This window comes from Brienomyrus brachyistius, chromosome 6 (assembly GCF_023856365.1).
Source record: "Brienomyrus brachyistius isolate T26 chromosome 6, BBRACH_0.4, whole genome shotgun sequence".
Lineage (NCBI taxonomy): Eukaryota > Metazoa > Chordata > Actinopteri > Osteoglossiformes > Mormyridae > Brienomyrus > Brienomyrus brachyistius.
Window position 1 is genome coordinate 21,622,321 of NC_064538.1, and position 16,987 is coordinate 21,639,307.

The window sequence follows — 16,987 nt, forward strand, 5'->3', positions numbered from 1 at the left end:
GCATGGGTAGATGCAGCTCACCATGTCATTTACGTTAAACAATGAAAAATTAAGGAAGAGATGTAAGGAACCAAGCATATAAGCTAAGATAAGGAAAGTAAAGTACTTTAACCCATCTGGTTGCTATTTTGAGAACAAATTCAGACAAATCTACCGTATAACATCGAAAAGAACTGTTGGATACTGAGAAGCTTCCGGATAGAAGCTTAGTGACGTCCTGATTTCAAACTGTTTATCACACAGTATGCCTGCAGCATGAAGGCGGTTGATTGGACGTCAAAAGGCAGAAGGCTGGCGGGCGGGGCAGCCCTCTCATCTTTTATGGACATTGTAAAGTTTAATTAGAGTCTGACGTCAAGACATCTGTAAAGGCAGCCGATGAGTACTCATCGCTTAAATATTTGCAGATATTTGGCAGGATGCATCTGAATCTGGAGAAGGATGAAGCTCAGTATCTCGTGAGCTCGGGGTGACGGCTGCCGGAAGACTCTGGATATCCTGCTTATGAGTGAAGAGCGCAACAGCGCTCGCTGCACGGCGCACAAGAAAGCGTGGAGGATGTGCAAGAGCGAAGAGAAATGTGGGCGAGGCTCACCCCGAACACGGCCTGGATGAGCGGGCTCTTGCTCTCGTCCTCGTCGTTGGTGGCGTTGACATCCGCGCCATGCGCCAGCGCCTCCGCCATTGCGGGAAGGTTCCGGGCTCGTGACGCCTTGTACAGAAGGCCGCCGGGGTGCAGGTCCCGAAGGTCCTCAGGGTCCGACGTCTCAGGCTCCAGCTCTGTCTCCCCGCTCGACTCCTCCGACACCTCGCACTCTGGACATATGTACAGGTTGTGCTTATTACATCGCGGTTAGATCCATACCACAACTTAGAGATGCGCTATATATCAGTATTGGGCAATGTTTGTTAAAAATCAAGACATCAGAATAAGTCTGATGTCTCGGTCTTGGTCGATATTGCTGGCCGATATTAACTGACAGCCGTTTAGCGGATTGCCTGTATATCCTTTTTCTCAGTCTTTGGCATTTTTTTTTGATAAAAACAAATGAAGTGTCTCTCTTTTTAGACACTGGACAGCCCTAATTGGTATCGGTGAGTACCAGAAAGCGAGCATTAGCGCTCGTATTCGGTTGGAAAGAAATGGTATCTAACCTAGCGGTAATAGCACCACTTTTTCTGACATGCATCCTGCATGGTCTGTACCACTGACCACAATGATCCTCCGTCATTTTTTCCCCACCACATTATTGTTTAACAAACATGATCTCATTTATAATATCCATATTTTTTCCACTTTTTTTACGAGAAATATCTCCCAAGGCATACTGAAGAAAACAGAAAGCTACAATTAAAAGTAACATAATCCTGTACATATACACAGCTGTACTTAATGTACAATGCAGACAACTCATCTGTCAAATAAGCAGAGATCATGCTATCGGAAATGTAAAAATTTTTATATGCTGCTGTCAGCTTATAGACACGCTGCCCATTTTCCTCCAAAGTGCAAAAAATACCTAGTTGAATAAAAAAGATTGATGCCGTATCACATTAGATTCTCTTCATGTGTGTGTCTGCAAATATGTCAGTTTAGCTTTGTCACATAGGTCCATGGGTTTGTGAGACATTGGTTATTCTGCATCATAATGCTGGAAGAGGTTTCAGTAAACGTGTTTGTGTGCGTCTGCGTGAGTATATAAGGAAGAAAGAGGAATTATCAAGGAAAACATCATGGCCTTGAAGAATAAAAAGAATGACAGTGAATTAACATCCGGTACAATTTGTTCCAGTTCATACTGGAATATTTCATCCTGTTCCTAGTGCAGCCTAACAGCAATGATACTGTTTCTGGGCTTATTGTCAACATGAGTTTTTGATACTGTGTGAGTTTGTGACCCTGGACACTGATTTGCCTTCTGGCAAAAGATGGAAAGTGCTTCTTACATAAATTTAAATTTAAAAGGGCAGTATGTTTCACACGTTAAGAGAATTTTCTCTAAACAATTAATAATTATTATATATTAAAAATTAATTCTGATAAGGATTTTGAAATACAAATAATTGACAAACATAAATACATAATGAAAACGTCACCTTTTCTTCCATTTTAGATTATTCCAATTTGCAAAATAAAATATGCCAAATGTAATGAGCATTTCAAGAATGGGTAACTGTGAGGTGATTCTCAGTGCTCCCACCTTCCTCTGTGACGCTGTCCACCACCGAGCCAAACACCAGGATGTCTGTGCTGCCATCTGTGCTGCCACCGAGCCCACTGTCACTGCTCAGACCTGCGGGGCCAATGGGTGCCAAGCCAGGGACACGTTACTCACTCCCGCTGCCTCAGCAGAGGGTGCCAGATCGTGGGCCAAGTCCCACTCCTTCAGCCATTTAACACTTCTAAATGTCCGGTGCCCCCTTCCCCCCAGAGCACTGTTTCTCAACCCTGTCCTTAGGGATTCCCAGATAGTCTGCAATTTCGTTCCCGCCCAGCTGCCAGGTATTCGATGTTTCCAACTGACTGGGAGCTGCGATGACTGAAAAATGCAGATATCTGGGGGTTCCTGAGAACTGGGTTGAGGAATATTGCCCTAAAGGAGAGGCATTAACCTGTAACGCCCAGAAAACCCTCTATTAACCTTCCCTCCCCGCATGGAAAGATTCTGCAGACACTACCAATCATACAGATTGACCGAATACCAGATCAGCATGAGAAAAGCCTTACTGCGAGGTCCGGAGCCTGTATCGAAATAGGAGAAGAGAGAGTCCAACTCGTCCGGGCAGAAGAGCGAGTCCCTCCGAAATTTCCTCTCCAGTGCGGCAGCTACTGAAGTGAGCGGGTGAAAGAGACAGATTCCCAAACGACTGAGTTTGCAGTTCACTGTCACCTGATCACTGTCCCATCATGCACTACAAACATCATATTTATTTAGCACATGCTTTTAATGTGACGAACAATTGGGAGAACAGGGTCAGATTTGGAGGGTTTTAGCCATTCCTTCCACTACCCCCATGTCCTATAGTTACTATCAGAGTATGAGCAACCCCGTGTATCCCAATGCTATGTATGTTACACAGGAGCAAAGGAGTCCAAGCACCTGAAGACAGGGTGGCTGGAGAGGCGCTGCCAGGCTCTTGCCGGTGCTTGCGTCGCGATTTGGGGGCTTTGCCGGCGCTGTCGTGCCTCTGACACTTCTTCACACTCCAGCGCCGTGCTTTCCGCTCGCCATTCACTAAGGCTTCGCTGCCCGACAGCTTCTTCAGAAACCTCTTCTCCACATACTTGGCTTTTATCCAGGCTTCCTTCTCCTGTCTGGGGGAAGAAAACGGCGTGGGGACCGTGAGGAGGTGCATGCACGGGCAGCTTTTCCACAAAACTATTCCGGGGTCAGCGCCTGGGGTCATGCTGTACCCCTGTAAAACTGCTGGGGCAGCAGTATCGCAATTGGTTTTGCGTTACGTTACACATGATCTGAGCTGGAAAAGTGCCACGATGAAACCTAAAGGGGTGTTCACCTTGAACTTGAGGACCCAGGCTTCTTCGCGCCTAATTCTTCACAAGACCCTTCATAAATGTGGTTGATGGTGCCGTTTCCCAGCTCACACATTAGCTAGAGACAAAGGATAAAAAGAAAGGACCTAAAGTCAGTGGTCACTCTAAGTACTTAAGTCTCAAAAGGCCGTCATTTAAAGTAGCCATATAAAGCTTAACCCAAACCTTAGTCAAACAGGCCAAACAGTGAATTCTAAGCACTAAATAAAAAACTGCCCAAGGTGATACCTGACTTTTTAGTGCAACCCACCTTCAATAATTCTGGTTCCCAAGAATCCAAAGTCAGTGACCGGACCTTGGAGCAGTGAACGCCCAAACTCCTGAAACACATAAAAAAAATGTATGAAGCAAATTGCAACATCGAAAGATACATTTGAGTTTTACGGTGACGCCACACAATTTTGCTCTGTCTTGGGAGGAAGACAGTGTCTGGCAGACGACGGAGTCATGAAGCCTTATAGTCCTATCCTCCCCCGTGCAAAGCTTCCGTCAAGCATGTGAGTCGACAGTTTCTTTCTCCTCGGCCAACCGCCCAACTCTAGAGAGTTATGTAACTCATTCTTTTTTAATAACCCAATTCCCAAGTCTTTGTTATGATCAAGATGGCAACTCAGTGAAGAATGCATCTCAGGAATTATTCTTCTCAACAGCTAAGAATGCTAACGGATAACTTGCAGTACCACTGTTATTAATCACCACCACTTTAACCTTCCACCTTGTCCTATTTGTATCTTATGGCATATTGTATGAAAATTATTGTTCACTATTCTGTTATTGCTACTCATTGGCATATATCGTTATATTTTAGTGGGCAAAACCAGCATTATGGATGTGACAGGTTCATATTGGAAACACAAAATTCCTCATTGCATGGACAAGCTTAGTATGAATGTGGCACTTTTCATATCTTTTCATGTACCTTGTTGGGATGAATTCAGGAGAATAATAACAACTAATACATTATTTTACGTGTTTGAAGTATACAGAATTTCCTGTTTCATGTTTCTGGATGTGAGGTCAGATAGACCTCATTGACATATTTATGTCTGCAGGGCGGTCTGCAAGCAAGAATTTCATTGTGGTTGTATAAATGACAATAAAGCTCGTAAATCTTGGATCTTCAGTCTTCTAATTTTATCCATCTGTATAAATGTAGTTATATAGTTAGGTAATACCATCTCAGAAGTGCCTGCAAGCATTATGGACATGAACAAGATTAATGGTGGAGAACATCTACCAGCTCACTGGAATCAGACCATGATTTGCTAATGCTGAGCTGATCCAATAAGACTATTTACTCGTCTCTTAAAATGTGAAATGTGTTCAGGCGGAAACAGTCAAGCAAATTTTCTCTTGGTATGAAAGCAATGTGGCAAAGATTCTAGAAGTATCTATAGTTGCATATTCCACCTGATTAAAGTATGTCTGAAACTACAGGGTTTAATACCTTGGGAAACTAACTGATCCCCACAATCCTTGGGGTCTTTTTGGGTGTCCAGGCAACCAATGTACCCCAGGAGTTTTAAAACTGTATGCTTTCAGCCAGTGTTTCTCAACCCAGTCCTCATCAACCCATGGACGGTCCATATTCTTGCTTCCTCCCAGCTCCCAATAAGAAAATGTGGACTGTCTACAGGTACTGCTGTAAGCCATAACTGAGTGGCGAACAAGAAAACAAGGAGCCTATGAGGCCTTGAATATTCAACAGATGGTCTGGGCTGAGGGGGTGGCGATTACGCAAACACTAATAATCATCCCTGGATCAAACTTCACTCCTACTACAAGTCAGAAAACTACGGCAATATTTGAAACACCAAAGAAAAAAGGCCCCCATTGTAAAAAAAGTGAAAATGTGATCAAACACCACAAAGAGAACATGTCATAGTAGCTGACTGGTAATCCAAAGAGGATCTGGGGTGCAAAATGTTTACTTAATTGACTGCTGGTTACTCATGTTGACACTTTCATAACCGTAAGTCAGCAGACACACCACCACAGAGGACATTCCTGTTCAAAGTCCAGTCTATAATTCAGCCCCCCCCCCCACCCCGTTTTGCCCTGTCTGTATTGTTTTACACTGCCTTGCATTATATTTCCAGTCTGTATCTGTCTTTAGTTGCTTTGTAGCCGAGTGAGGCCTTCCAATACACGTTTTGCAATAAAGGTCTTTACTCTTGACTCATAACCCTGTTAAGGCTTACAGTAGGAACTATTTTGTACTTGTACTTGTACCTGCCCCACCGAAGCACCAACGCGTATATCCGCTGTTCTTCCAGGGAGATAATGACCCGAGTACCTGTGGATGCCGGAGCACTCGATGCACAGCAGGATGCCTAGGTTGATGCTGGCCCAGCGTGGATCGGCCTGGCCGCAGTCACAGCAGATCTCATTGCCCGGCACGGACTGGACGCGGTGCAGTATGCCGTCCGCACGCACGCAGCGCTCCCGCGGCTCGCTGGCCGAGTCGATGCTGCTGGTGGACGGCGAAGCCGTGCGGTCTAGGCGCTGTACGAACATATAAGCACATGAGGAGCCTGTGAGGACACTATGGATGCGACGAACTGACAAGAGGAAGGACTTGTACAAGGGAAACGGATTGACAGTGTAAAGTGGTACATACTAATGTAAAGTAATGCAAATCCAACTAACTGCAAGATGATTGCAGCATTATTTTTGCATTTGTGTTATTGCAAGTAGTTAAGAAGAGTCATTTGCATAACTCTGATGAACCTGATTTGTAAATTGCATAGATATTTTTGCAAAACTCAAGTTGTAATGCTGACTCTTACATGCACAAGCTTCAAACGACTTTGTTGCACATGTTCTGCAGTCAGACATGGAAAAATGCAACTGCAATCAATGGAACCACATTGGTGTCAATATGCCGTATGCATAAGGCAGAGGCTGACCTCGATGTAGTATGTGTCAGGGCTTTCCCGGTAGGCCGAGGCGATGCTGGCCTGCACTGCATGGATCCAAGCCTGCCTCAGCTTTTCCGACTCTGCCTGCAGCATGCAGCTCCTAGGAGGGGGAGACGTGCTCCAGGTTAGACCTCCAAACACACTAATGCTCACCTTCAGCACTGTCACCATCCTTTTCATTCCACACAATTTGCACTAATGTGTCTTCATACCTAAACAGCAGTATTTCGTAGTCTTTTGAGCGCAGTATCAATTAGAAGCACACTGGCATTTACTGAAATGTTTGGCATAGCGAGTGCCATGAAACCCAAAGGGAACTTCAGCTTCAACTGTAATCTGAAGGTGCTGACTGGTTGTGACACGGGGAACTTACTTGGTGGGGGAGACTACCTCGAAGCAGAACCTCCTCTCGATGTCCTCGCAGGGCTTGACAGAACAAAGCCTCAGGTCCTCCACCACCACCGTCAGGGAGTCCTAATATGGTACGAGAACAAGTGCCACTCAGCCTCAGCCAGCCAACATCACCTGAGCTATCTCAACATGAATACTACCGCATATATCTATATGCATATCTACATAATACCATAATATATGGTATAAATGTATGTCTATATGAATATCTATATAATGTATTATCAATGTAATGTATATTTACAATATAAATGCATATCTATATGCATATCTATATAATGTAGATATATGGCATAAATGTATGTCTATAAACTTATAAAAACACCAATATATGACACGTGGATGTGTACAATGACAATAAAGTTGACTTTGACATCATCGTAATGCTTCTGCAAGCCACTAGAGGCCCTTTCATGACTGGAGTCAGACGTGCCTGATTTCTGCTAGCTGCTTGGAGTTTTGAAGTGTACAGTAAAACGCATGGTAGTCACTGAAAAACCATTCCAGACTGAAAAACACTGCACCTGCTAGGCTGATACTGACAGCACCCTGCAAACTCTCTGCAGTGTGTTGAGGTGTCTGCTGTCTCTGCTGCCGGTTCTCTACGTTGCCCTTAATCTCACAAGAAACACCTGTGTTGCATAAGATTTGTACTTGCCTTTAACTTCTTCTGATACACCAGCTGACTGTTTTGTATGGAGAACCACCGCCTGGAAAAGATGCAAGAGAGATCCATTAATTCATGTTTGCTGATCATCCTGTGCAAGAAAGGTACAGTCCACTTCTCCAAAAGAAAAATAGTGCAAGGCCCTTGAAGGCTTCAAAAATCCAGACATAGATATCTACTATTATTAATTGACTTAAAATCAGCTGAAATCAAGAATCGTCAAATGATCGAAGCATCAGTCAGTGGGGGGAACGGGGGAGACAATCATTTTTTTGATACATGATGCAACAATCAATAGTAGAAGAGCCTGAGGTAGCGGAGGACTATTTTCTAATGGATCGGGACACATATGGATTTCTGGCAGGCCATTAACTCTGACGCTCTGACACTTAATCAAAGAGAACTGTGTCCTCAGCATGCCTGGTAGTCATCCTCAGCAGCAACATAAGCACACCCTTAGTACAGCAATTCTGACAATATTTACATACATTTTTTCCCTGCTAGTTATTTTTTAATAATCTTAATGACCAATGTAAAATAGTAATACAGGAAAATGGTAGGTGGTATATACAAAGAAACAAACAAAAATAATTAGATTCAAATACAAGTAAATACAACGATAATTTACAAAGAAATGGCAACTACAACCTACGTGATTGTGCATGTATACGTGACCCAACAATTCATAATGAAATTCAGGATGCATGCCTAGTGGTCCGGTGCTGTTAAGCGTATTTTCCACACTTGGAACCAAGCTACTCCTCACCTGTTCCATGTCTTAAATGCATTGCTGGCCCTTTTGAACAGGTAGCCTTCCATCACCACTCCGTTGGGAGCATCCACGTTGAATTCCACCTTCGAGTCGTCGTAGGAGAAATCCTGTTGGAGATAAGCGAAGGACCTGAGTCGTGCACAGATGTTCACAGAACAACGGGGCTTATGCTGGTCAGCTTCTAGCTCCTGATAGTATGGAATGTGACTCTAGGTGTCCCAGGGTGCACTTTAACTTTGGCTTCCCAAGCACCAGGAAGTAAGTGCTAATGCTATTAAACTGGGACTTATACAAGCTTCTAGCGATGCAGAACCATTCCAGGCTAAATCCACTGGGTCTGTATGTGCATGACATTCTTGAACACATGGCAAGTAAGCCAATGAGTCACCTGAGAACACTACATACTGTATATTCCAAAACCAAATTTTGCTGATCGTTTTTCCAGCACTAAGAAAAAAAATTGTGATGCATTTTAGTGTAGTGAGATACTCTGAAGTATTTTGATTACAATTCTGGAAACAATTTTCTAACAATTTCCCTATTTGCTCATTTCTCCCTTGAGTTAAAAATATCTATAATGAAGTATGTGAATGACCTATACACACACAGCACCCCACCCCCCTGCAGAAAAGAGTATGCCACACTTTTTTAAAAAGCCACTTGGAGTCCAGTGATTCATCCCTGCCTTTTGGTGGTCCCAACAGATATGTTTGCTGGTATGACGCAAGTAGTTGCATAACAATCCCACTTCAGCCAAAGTATTCCCACTGTTTGAGTTAATGTCTTTAAGGTTTTAGACTGAAAATCCAATTCGGTCATAAATCGCAACAAGCTGAAATACCAGTTTGTTGTTTGGGTCTAAAGTCTAAAGATATGTCTTCCCTCCATTTTTTTCCTTTATTGATCTAAATCTCTTGGGGAAAAAACAGCATGATCTCCATTATCTTTATCAATGACTTACACATCTCCCCAGCCCCTTTAATGATACTGGAAATACTCAATGTGAAATAGCAATAAATTGAGTTTTTTTTTTTTATAAGCATCGCTTTTGGTATATGAAATATCCAAGGAAATCTGCTAAAATGAACCCTATTGTTACAATCATCACAGATCCATGTGTCTGCCATTTTATTTCTATCCTGATCATCCACCTAAACCTCATATTACAGAGTAATACCCCCAGAGTCCTATTTGCCACTAGAAGTACCTGCGTTAGTTTATCAAAGTCATGCCTTGGCATGACAGATACACTGCAGATTATTCAAAGGAGGTGGAGATTCAGGATAGGAGATCTGTAGGCTGACCACATAGATAGTGCTGAAGGACAATCTCATTGGCAGAAGCCTGAACAGGCAGAAAGTGTTAAAAGAGACAGATTCCCACAAGCACAGCGGAGTGGATTTTTCCAACAATGCTTAGCTCTTTTAAAACGGATCATGTGAAGAGCACCGAGGCGGATACTGCATCGCACTGCCAGCATGCATCACACCAAACTGCACATTCAGGTCCGAGGAGCATCACTGTTGACGTGCCCTTGGCATATGCAACCTAAAATGCCCCAAGACTGTTCTTGGTTATGTTAACAGTGACAATGCCGCACTGAAGGAACAATGCTGAGGATAACAGGGCTGGCTACATAAACGTCACTCTTAAAACAAAGGCTTTAAACATGTAGACTCCTCTATTCAATACAAAATGAAAATGGTTGCATTTCATCCCGCAGAGTCGACGCCAAAAACTTTCCTTTTTCTTTTTAACCTACACGTTAATTCACAACTAATGTAAAACCTCTGTGAATAGCTGGTAGTCCCTGGATAACTCTGTAATGCACTCAAACTGCAGACAAGTGGTGTTTGCATTTCATTCCCTTACTGTCTTCGGCAAAAACACTTTCAAAACCAGCGACAACATCTAGCATATAGATGCTGTGCAACATGCACCAAGTAACAGCCCATCTGTTTTGTCATACCAGTACTTTCTGGGTGAGCAGGGAAAAATATGAAGCATATTCTACTTAGTGACTTTCTGAACTTGTTTTACATTGCAAGGCTACCTACGTAAAATCCATGTTGATCTTTTAATACTGGGAAACACAGTTTGGGGAATGAACTGTGTATTGGTTACAATTAAATGCCATCATAACTATTTATTTATTTTTACTTGTACTTTCCTTATGCACTCCTTTCAAAACCAGTATTAAACCCACATAACGAGTAGGTAGTTATCTGAATGAAAAGCACACATTAAATTTAAAAGAACGCCAAATGACACAAAAATTTAATGATGGATTTCATCACTTACCAATCTTTGAAATTCACTCATGTTTACGATTTTAACAGAGACATTTGTATATGGATACAGAAGAATCTGTGTGAATCTGTGTATTTCAAAGCCAAATTCTCAATAAACCATGGAACCACTTTTAAATTAAGTATCAAAATTACATCAACACTTATAGACGGGCAGCTAGGAAGACTACAAGATTGTCCTCTAGCCAGTTTCAAGCAAAATCGTCGACAAAACAAATGATCATGTGCGAAGTGACCATGACGCAAAGTTCAAACTTCAACATTACACATGCGGTCTGCAAACACTGGGTAAAAACGCAATCGCCCGACCAGGTTTTGTTGAAGGAGTCAGGTAAAGACACGGGCATCCCAAGGTACCATACTAAGTACCGTCTCCAGGGAAAACTCTACTCTTGATTATTCAGTACTTCAATACTGCTTCTCTGCTATTCAAATAAACTGTCACTTGTAAAAGACGAGTTCCTCATGAAATCATTTCAACGGCTAACATGACTTGCATGAAGTACCAAGACACTAGAAAAATAAGTGATAGTACAGCCGTAGAATTCTCAATATTTTATTAACATGACGTAACATTTACAAAAAGCAATGTATCTCAAAATTTACTTAAACCGAGAAAACAGTTAAATGACGTCAAGCTACTTAAAATATTGCAAGTAGCATGTTTTCTCCCTTATTCAATGCTTGCACTTAAAACTGCACAGTAAGATCACACAATAAAACTGTGATTTAGCATCTCTACAAACTGTATATATAAATGCACCCAAGCTTACAAACCCACCAACATGTAGTCCAACCTTCCAAAGATCTTCATTTTCACAATTTTCGTATATTCCAGAAGCATTGGAAAAATCAAATGGAAAGCAAGCTCCACAACCGTTAAAATGAGCAGCACAACACAGCTCACAAGGAAAAAGATTTTTCAGAGCCGATTTTCAGATTTCGGTTCTAGCGAGAGGCGAGCGGACGCTGGAGGAGGCAGGAGCGCAGAGACTTAACACGAGCACGAGCCACCTGCCTCAAGCCTTAGAATAACGTTAATTATCATACAGCTGTCATTTTATGAGCAATAGAAACGTTGTCGCCGCGCTGACCCTGCCTTTTAACTCTCCCCTGACCGCAAAAATGTTTTCACAGGTCTGCCAGCTCCGCCGCTGATCCTGTGGTTTACGACACCCCAGCACCCTCCCCAGTCTGACTGCTGTGCGGGACACGCTATTGGTCTGGACACTATACGGTAAGTCTCACGTTGGGAATTGCATGGGTCCATCTGGCTACCAGTCACCCCACGCCATTCTTATTTAATCAAGCAGACTTTATTGCCACTGGGATGGCAGGCGTTTCTCATACCTACAAGACGGTAAATCAGGCAACAAGGCAGAAGGATGCATAAATTCCTCGACAGCTTTTTTTCAAATATTTTTTTAAATATATATATCCATAAATATATACATATTTATCCAGCACGGTTATTGATTAAGCCATCCCAATCGTGTCTACTAACAAATCTAACAAAGGTCTTACCTTTAACTTATATTCTTAACAGAAGCATAACCAGATTAGACTGTTAATAATTGTCGGGATACAGGAAACTGGCTGAGGCTGAAGAAGAAAATACAGAATCGATTTGTTACGCGAAGTGTAAAGCAATGCTCTGTTTACAAGCCCCAACTACAAAAGCTGTCATCCATTTTTAATAAACCCTAGACTTGGATTTGAAAAAGCAACGCATATTAAAAATGGATCAGTGAGTATGAAAATTAGGACAAGGGGCAAATGCGCAACTAAACTGAAATATTGAGCTGCTTTTTCACGCAATATGCATAGGAACTATATACATAATGTTCCCGTTTTACACCATGTACGCAAAACACTTAATTTGTTTAAGAGTAAAATAGTTTATTACAGTCTGGTCATGTATTGACGCCACGTCTCCGTAACCCATGAAAATCTTATAATCTTACAGGTGAAAAGTAAAGGCAGAACAACATTTAAACTGTACAAAACACCAAAGCGTTTTCCCACTTACCACCTCCAACAAATTATGTGTAAATTATCCGTTTTCCCGTACCTGAATTAAAAAAAAATAGTTGAGTAACGCCGTCAATGCAGCATGACAGAACTGTGGTAAAATCCTTGGGGTGCGATCAAATTAGTCTGGGTGAATAAAAAGGCTTTACAGCCAGGCAGATGTCCTCCGAAAGACATCCAAAGTACTCTTATATCAGTTATAAGAAAGAATTTGGTCCCTTGGGGGGAGGGGGGGGGGGGTGCCACAGACGAGGCATTTCTGTACCCTCAAAGACTTGCATTGCAGAAAACGGCTGACATTCTTACACTGTTCACTGTGAAAAGTTACACAGGAAACATATGCATCTATTTCTTACTGAGAGAATACTGTCTATGAAGGGTGTGAACAAATTAGACAAGAATGAGTTTCAGTTTTTATAACTCATTCATCCATTTTCTGTAACCACTTGTTTTACTCAGGGTCACAGGGGAGTCTGGAGCCTATGGACACAACACAGGGAGCAACCCAGGATGGGGCATCAACCCCTCGCAGAGCACACTCACACCTACGGGGCATGTGCGAACTCCAATTAGCCTCAGCGTGTTTTTGGACAGTGGGGGGAAACCAAAGCACCCAGAGGAAACCCCACGACGACATGGGGAGAACATGCAAACTCCACACACATGGAGCCAGGCGGAGACTCGAACCCGGGTCCCAGAGGTGTGAGGCATCAGTGCTCACCACTGCGCTACCCATTTTGATAACCTGATCATTATAATTAAAGTAATAATTAATAATAATTAAGCCTGGACCTGAGCTTGACCATGTGGTTATGACACCCACTGGCAAAGACAGTTAGAACCAGTTATAAGCATGTGCTTACAGAACTGGATTTAATCTACATGAATATCTGACCATTTGAAAAATACGATTGCTTGGCAAACCACACTGAAAAACAAATGTACAAAATGCAGTATCGTAGATATCCAAAACGGACGGCATAGCAACAGGTCTCATTGCATGGAGTATGAACTGGGGGGTAATGAGGTCGTATATAGTCTGTACTTGGCTGGGGCTCTTTGAAGCCCTTTCAATAGATGCAGAATAGCTTCAGTGGGTGCTCAGACAGCCAAGAGACCCTGTACCTCTATACGGTGCCCCCCAGTGCCTGCTCACGGGACCTCAGCAGTTGACTGTGTGACCTTTGGACGGCTGTCCTTTGTCACTGAGCTGAGTGATGGGCCCCTTGCACTTTCTGCCGTCCAGCATGCTGCACACTGTGTATGCTCTTTATTGGCCACCCCAGCTGCTGCCCTCATCTTAGAACATAGATCAAAACACCCCTGAGCAGTTTTCGGTCTTCGCTTGCTATTCCTCCAGGCTGGAGAAGTCCATTGTCAGCCTTGTCATTTCACCTTCTAAGGCTACTTTGGTAGAAACACAACTCTTAGCTCGAAAAATCCAGAACACGGGCACACTGATCTGCAGAACACCTATTCTGTAAATGCTGGCCATTTTTTTGTATGGTTCTACAGTAGTAGAGTGATGGAACTTTTAAAGGAGGTAGGAAAGTGTGACACATTTATCCGCTTCTTCAGTCCATTGCTCTCCTGTTAACTGTTAACTTAAATTTTTCAATGGATGCAGGAAATGTGACTCAACCACTCATCAGGGCAGGACTGTGCTTGTCTATTGTGTAAGTCAATTTGTGACGGGACTCAAAAACGGCTTCCTCCTTCTTCCCCATAATCTAATATTAATATGACTCGGAAACCATTACTTTGGTTCCTGTTAGGTGCTTTAATGGGTACTAAAGTGTTTCCTGCTATTTACATCAAGGCACAAATACTGCACCTCCGTCTTCCTGCACATAGGTTATACAGAATTAACACTGACATCTGGGGATCTGCATAAAATACACATATGCCGTTTACACTTATAGTCCTGAGCAGCCATTGGATGGTTTGGAAACAGGGGACTTTGTTTAAAAGACAAAACACTCCTTGCCTTTTATGAGATTATCAGCCGCTTTCACATATCCTGATCAATAGTTTTTGTCCTCATGTAATGAAGCTATTAACTTTTAAAAACAAAGCCGTTCTAATCAGGAAATATGTTAATTGGGCTGTAAGTCGTGAGTAAGCAGCTTGAAAGGGATCGTCATGATGAAAAGTGTCACGTCAAAGAACCTTCATTCACCTTTAATCAAAAAGTTAATGGCTAAATGGACGATCTTAGGAAGCCCTGCCCCCACATTCTTAAATGAGGTTGTGGGGCAATCCATTGCTTCCCCTTCATCACCTCTGAATGATTTGAGAGACAGACAAAATTAATATGGACTGTTTAAAAAGAGAATTAAGAACAGGATGTATAAGAGAAGATAAACCTTCCCTGGAAAATGGTTTAAATTGATCAGCTGGGGGAAGGCAGCTACTGTGCCTGTTAGCCTGAGTAGCTACAACACCCTGCGCGGTTTAGCATCGCAGCAATCAGTGAGAGCGGCCAAGGGCTCTGACCTGCGTGTTGAATGTCGAGACTGACTCTGGTCCTGAGCTAAGCTGCCCAAACTGTCCTGTCCCGATTACTAAAGGGGTAGCGTCCTCTAAGATTCTTCACGAAGAAAACACGGGATTGTGCGTATATTTGTCATTAGAGTATTACTAATCTTTGGCATAAGAAATTCAAAACCACTCAACAGAAATGGCAGAAAATTTTCCAATTAAGTAGCTTTAAAAAGCGCTTCCCCATTTGAACAAACAGTTTCAAGTGACTATGTATGTGAAGTGATACAGGTATACAGATGAAACGTTTTTTTCATTAATTCAAACTTTTTCACTTGCTCTATTACCCTCCCATATGATTTCGCTCACATGAGCAATATATGTATATGATTTTTGTTTTTCTTTATATGATATGTTACTTGATAGTGGATCTATTTTTATTTAACATTTTTTAAAATTTTGTGAGCATATGAAGCTCTCCATGGAAACCATTTGGAGACTGTGACAGCACCCACATTTCACCAAAGCTATTATGTCCTATTATTAAGTGTGTTTGAAAACCTGGAAGTCTCTTGGCCGAGGGGCAGGAGATCATGCTGCACCTGTGCGACAGATTTCAGACAGGGCCAGGCAATCACCCGCCGGACCACATGGTCCTGCCAGTTGGCGGTACTGGCTAAGTAGCCAGGTTTGGCTGGAGGGTTGGGACCGAATACAGGTTCCCCTCCGCCCCCATGCCTCGATGCCATCTGCCGGGGTGGACTTGGCTCCCACCCAAATCAGTACCCACCTGGCCCGATTAATTCTCCTCATACTGTCACAGTGGAAGACCATTTACTGTGTAGCTGAGTCAATCCTCATCCTCGCCCAGGAGGGTTAATGGCGAGTTGTGCTGCGGAAACATGGAGGCTGATCGGATACAGCGCAGTTTGGAATATAATTTACGTAGTTATTCAACTGTTTTTTTTGGGGGGGAGGGCAAAGAAGCCACTGCCCAAGCTGAATACACTCTTAGTTCTGGATCAAAATAACTCAAAGGACATTTATTAAAAATGACGTCGAGCCAAAACAGACAATAAGCGTGCGTTACTCTGAGCAAGATGCTACACTCAGTGCAGGCAGATGTGCACATGCTCAGCAGGAACAGTGTGGAGGAGGACAATGAAAACAGGAAGCCTGGTACCCCGCACTCCCACCCACAAGCTCACCGCCTTTAGCAGGAGTCACGGCAATTTACTGATGACACGAAAACGCAGCCCACAGACGCCCAGCTATTGATGCAGGAGAGCTCACTAAACATAGGTTCCTCTTTGGTGTCCTTCCCTCTGTCTGCAGTTTATAGCTTACATATTTGACTCAGCCAACATTTGATAAAGTGTACATTTACCTACAGTTAGGGTACAAAGAGGCAGACCCTTGAGGGTACAACCCCAGTAACAAGCTAAGGTACAAAGTGGTGCCCTCTTTTCCTGACAGTGTAATGGAGATGTGACTATTCTACTGAGGTTCAAACCAGCAACCTCCTGGTCAGACGCACCGAGGCCTAACTGCTGAGCCACATGCCGCCTGTCCTTTGCAGCCCTTTAAAAAGCTGGACCCAGTGGAATAAACAGCCTTTATTCTTCCTGCCATGATGCTGAATCGCTGAGACAGGGGAGCAGTGACCCCCCCCCCCCCCCCCAGCAACACTGGCAGAGCTCCTCCATTAAAAGGCGACTGAAAAATAGATGAGTTGCTATGTCCCCGATGTCGAGGGCACGCATGTTCCGGCCATGACCTCGACGAGGCCACGCTATTCCCCAGACGAGACTGTAAAGTGTGCCTTCACTTGTATGTTTA

At 43.1% G+C, this 16,987-nt stretch overlaps 1 protein-coding gene across 10 annotated transcripts in view; it reads right to left on the reverse strand.

Moving 5' to 3' along the window:
* acap3a (ArfGAP with coiled-coil, ankyrin repeat and PH domains 3a) overlaps positions 1–16,987 on the reverse strand; it is an 86,575-nt gene that overhangs the window by 9,187 nt on the left and 60,401 nt on the right. For 6 of the 10 annotated variants that reach the window (XM_049016059.1, XM_049016052.1, XM_049016054.1 and 3 more), the window contains 11 exons: positions 8,322–8,434; positions 7,547–7,598; positions 6,851–6,951; positions 6,466–6,577; positions 5,853–6,061; positions 3,807–3,876; positions 3,520–3,614; positions 3,102–3,316; positions 2,729–2,830; positions 2,202–2,294; positions 596–816 (listed from right to left, as the gene is read on the reverse strand). In XM_049016059.1, the coding sequence (XP_048872016.1) occupies positions 596–816; positions 2,202–2,294; positions 2,729–2,830; positions 3,102–3,316; positions 3,520–3,614; positions 3,807–3,876; positions 5,853–6,061; positions 6,466–6,577; positions 6,851–6,951; positions 7,547–7,598; positions 8,322–8,434 (1,383 nt within the window). The remainder of the gene's footprint in view (positions 1–595; positions 817–2,201; positions 2,295–2,728; positions 2,831–3,101; positions 3,317–3,519; positions 3,615–3,806; positions 3,877–5,852; positions 6,062–6,465; positions 6,578–6,850; positions 6,952–7,546; positions 7,599–8,321; positions 8,435–16,987) is intronic. The other 4 variants (XM_049016055.1, XM_049016058.1, XM_049016051.1 and 1 more) reach the window with 1 other exon arrangement.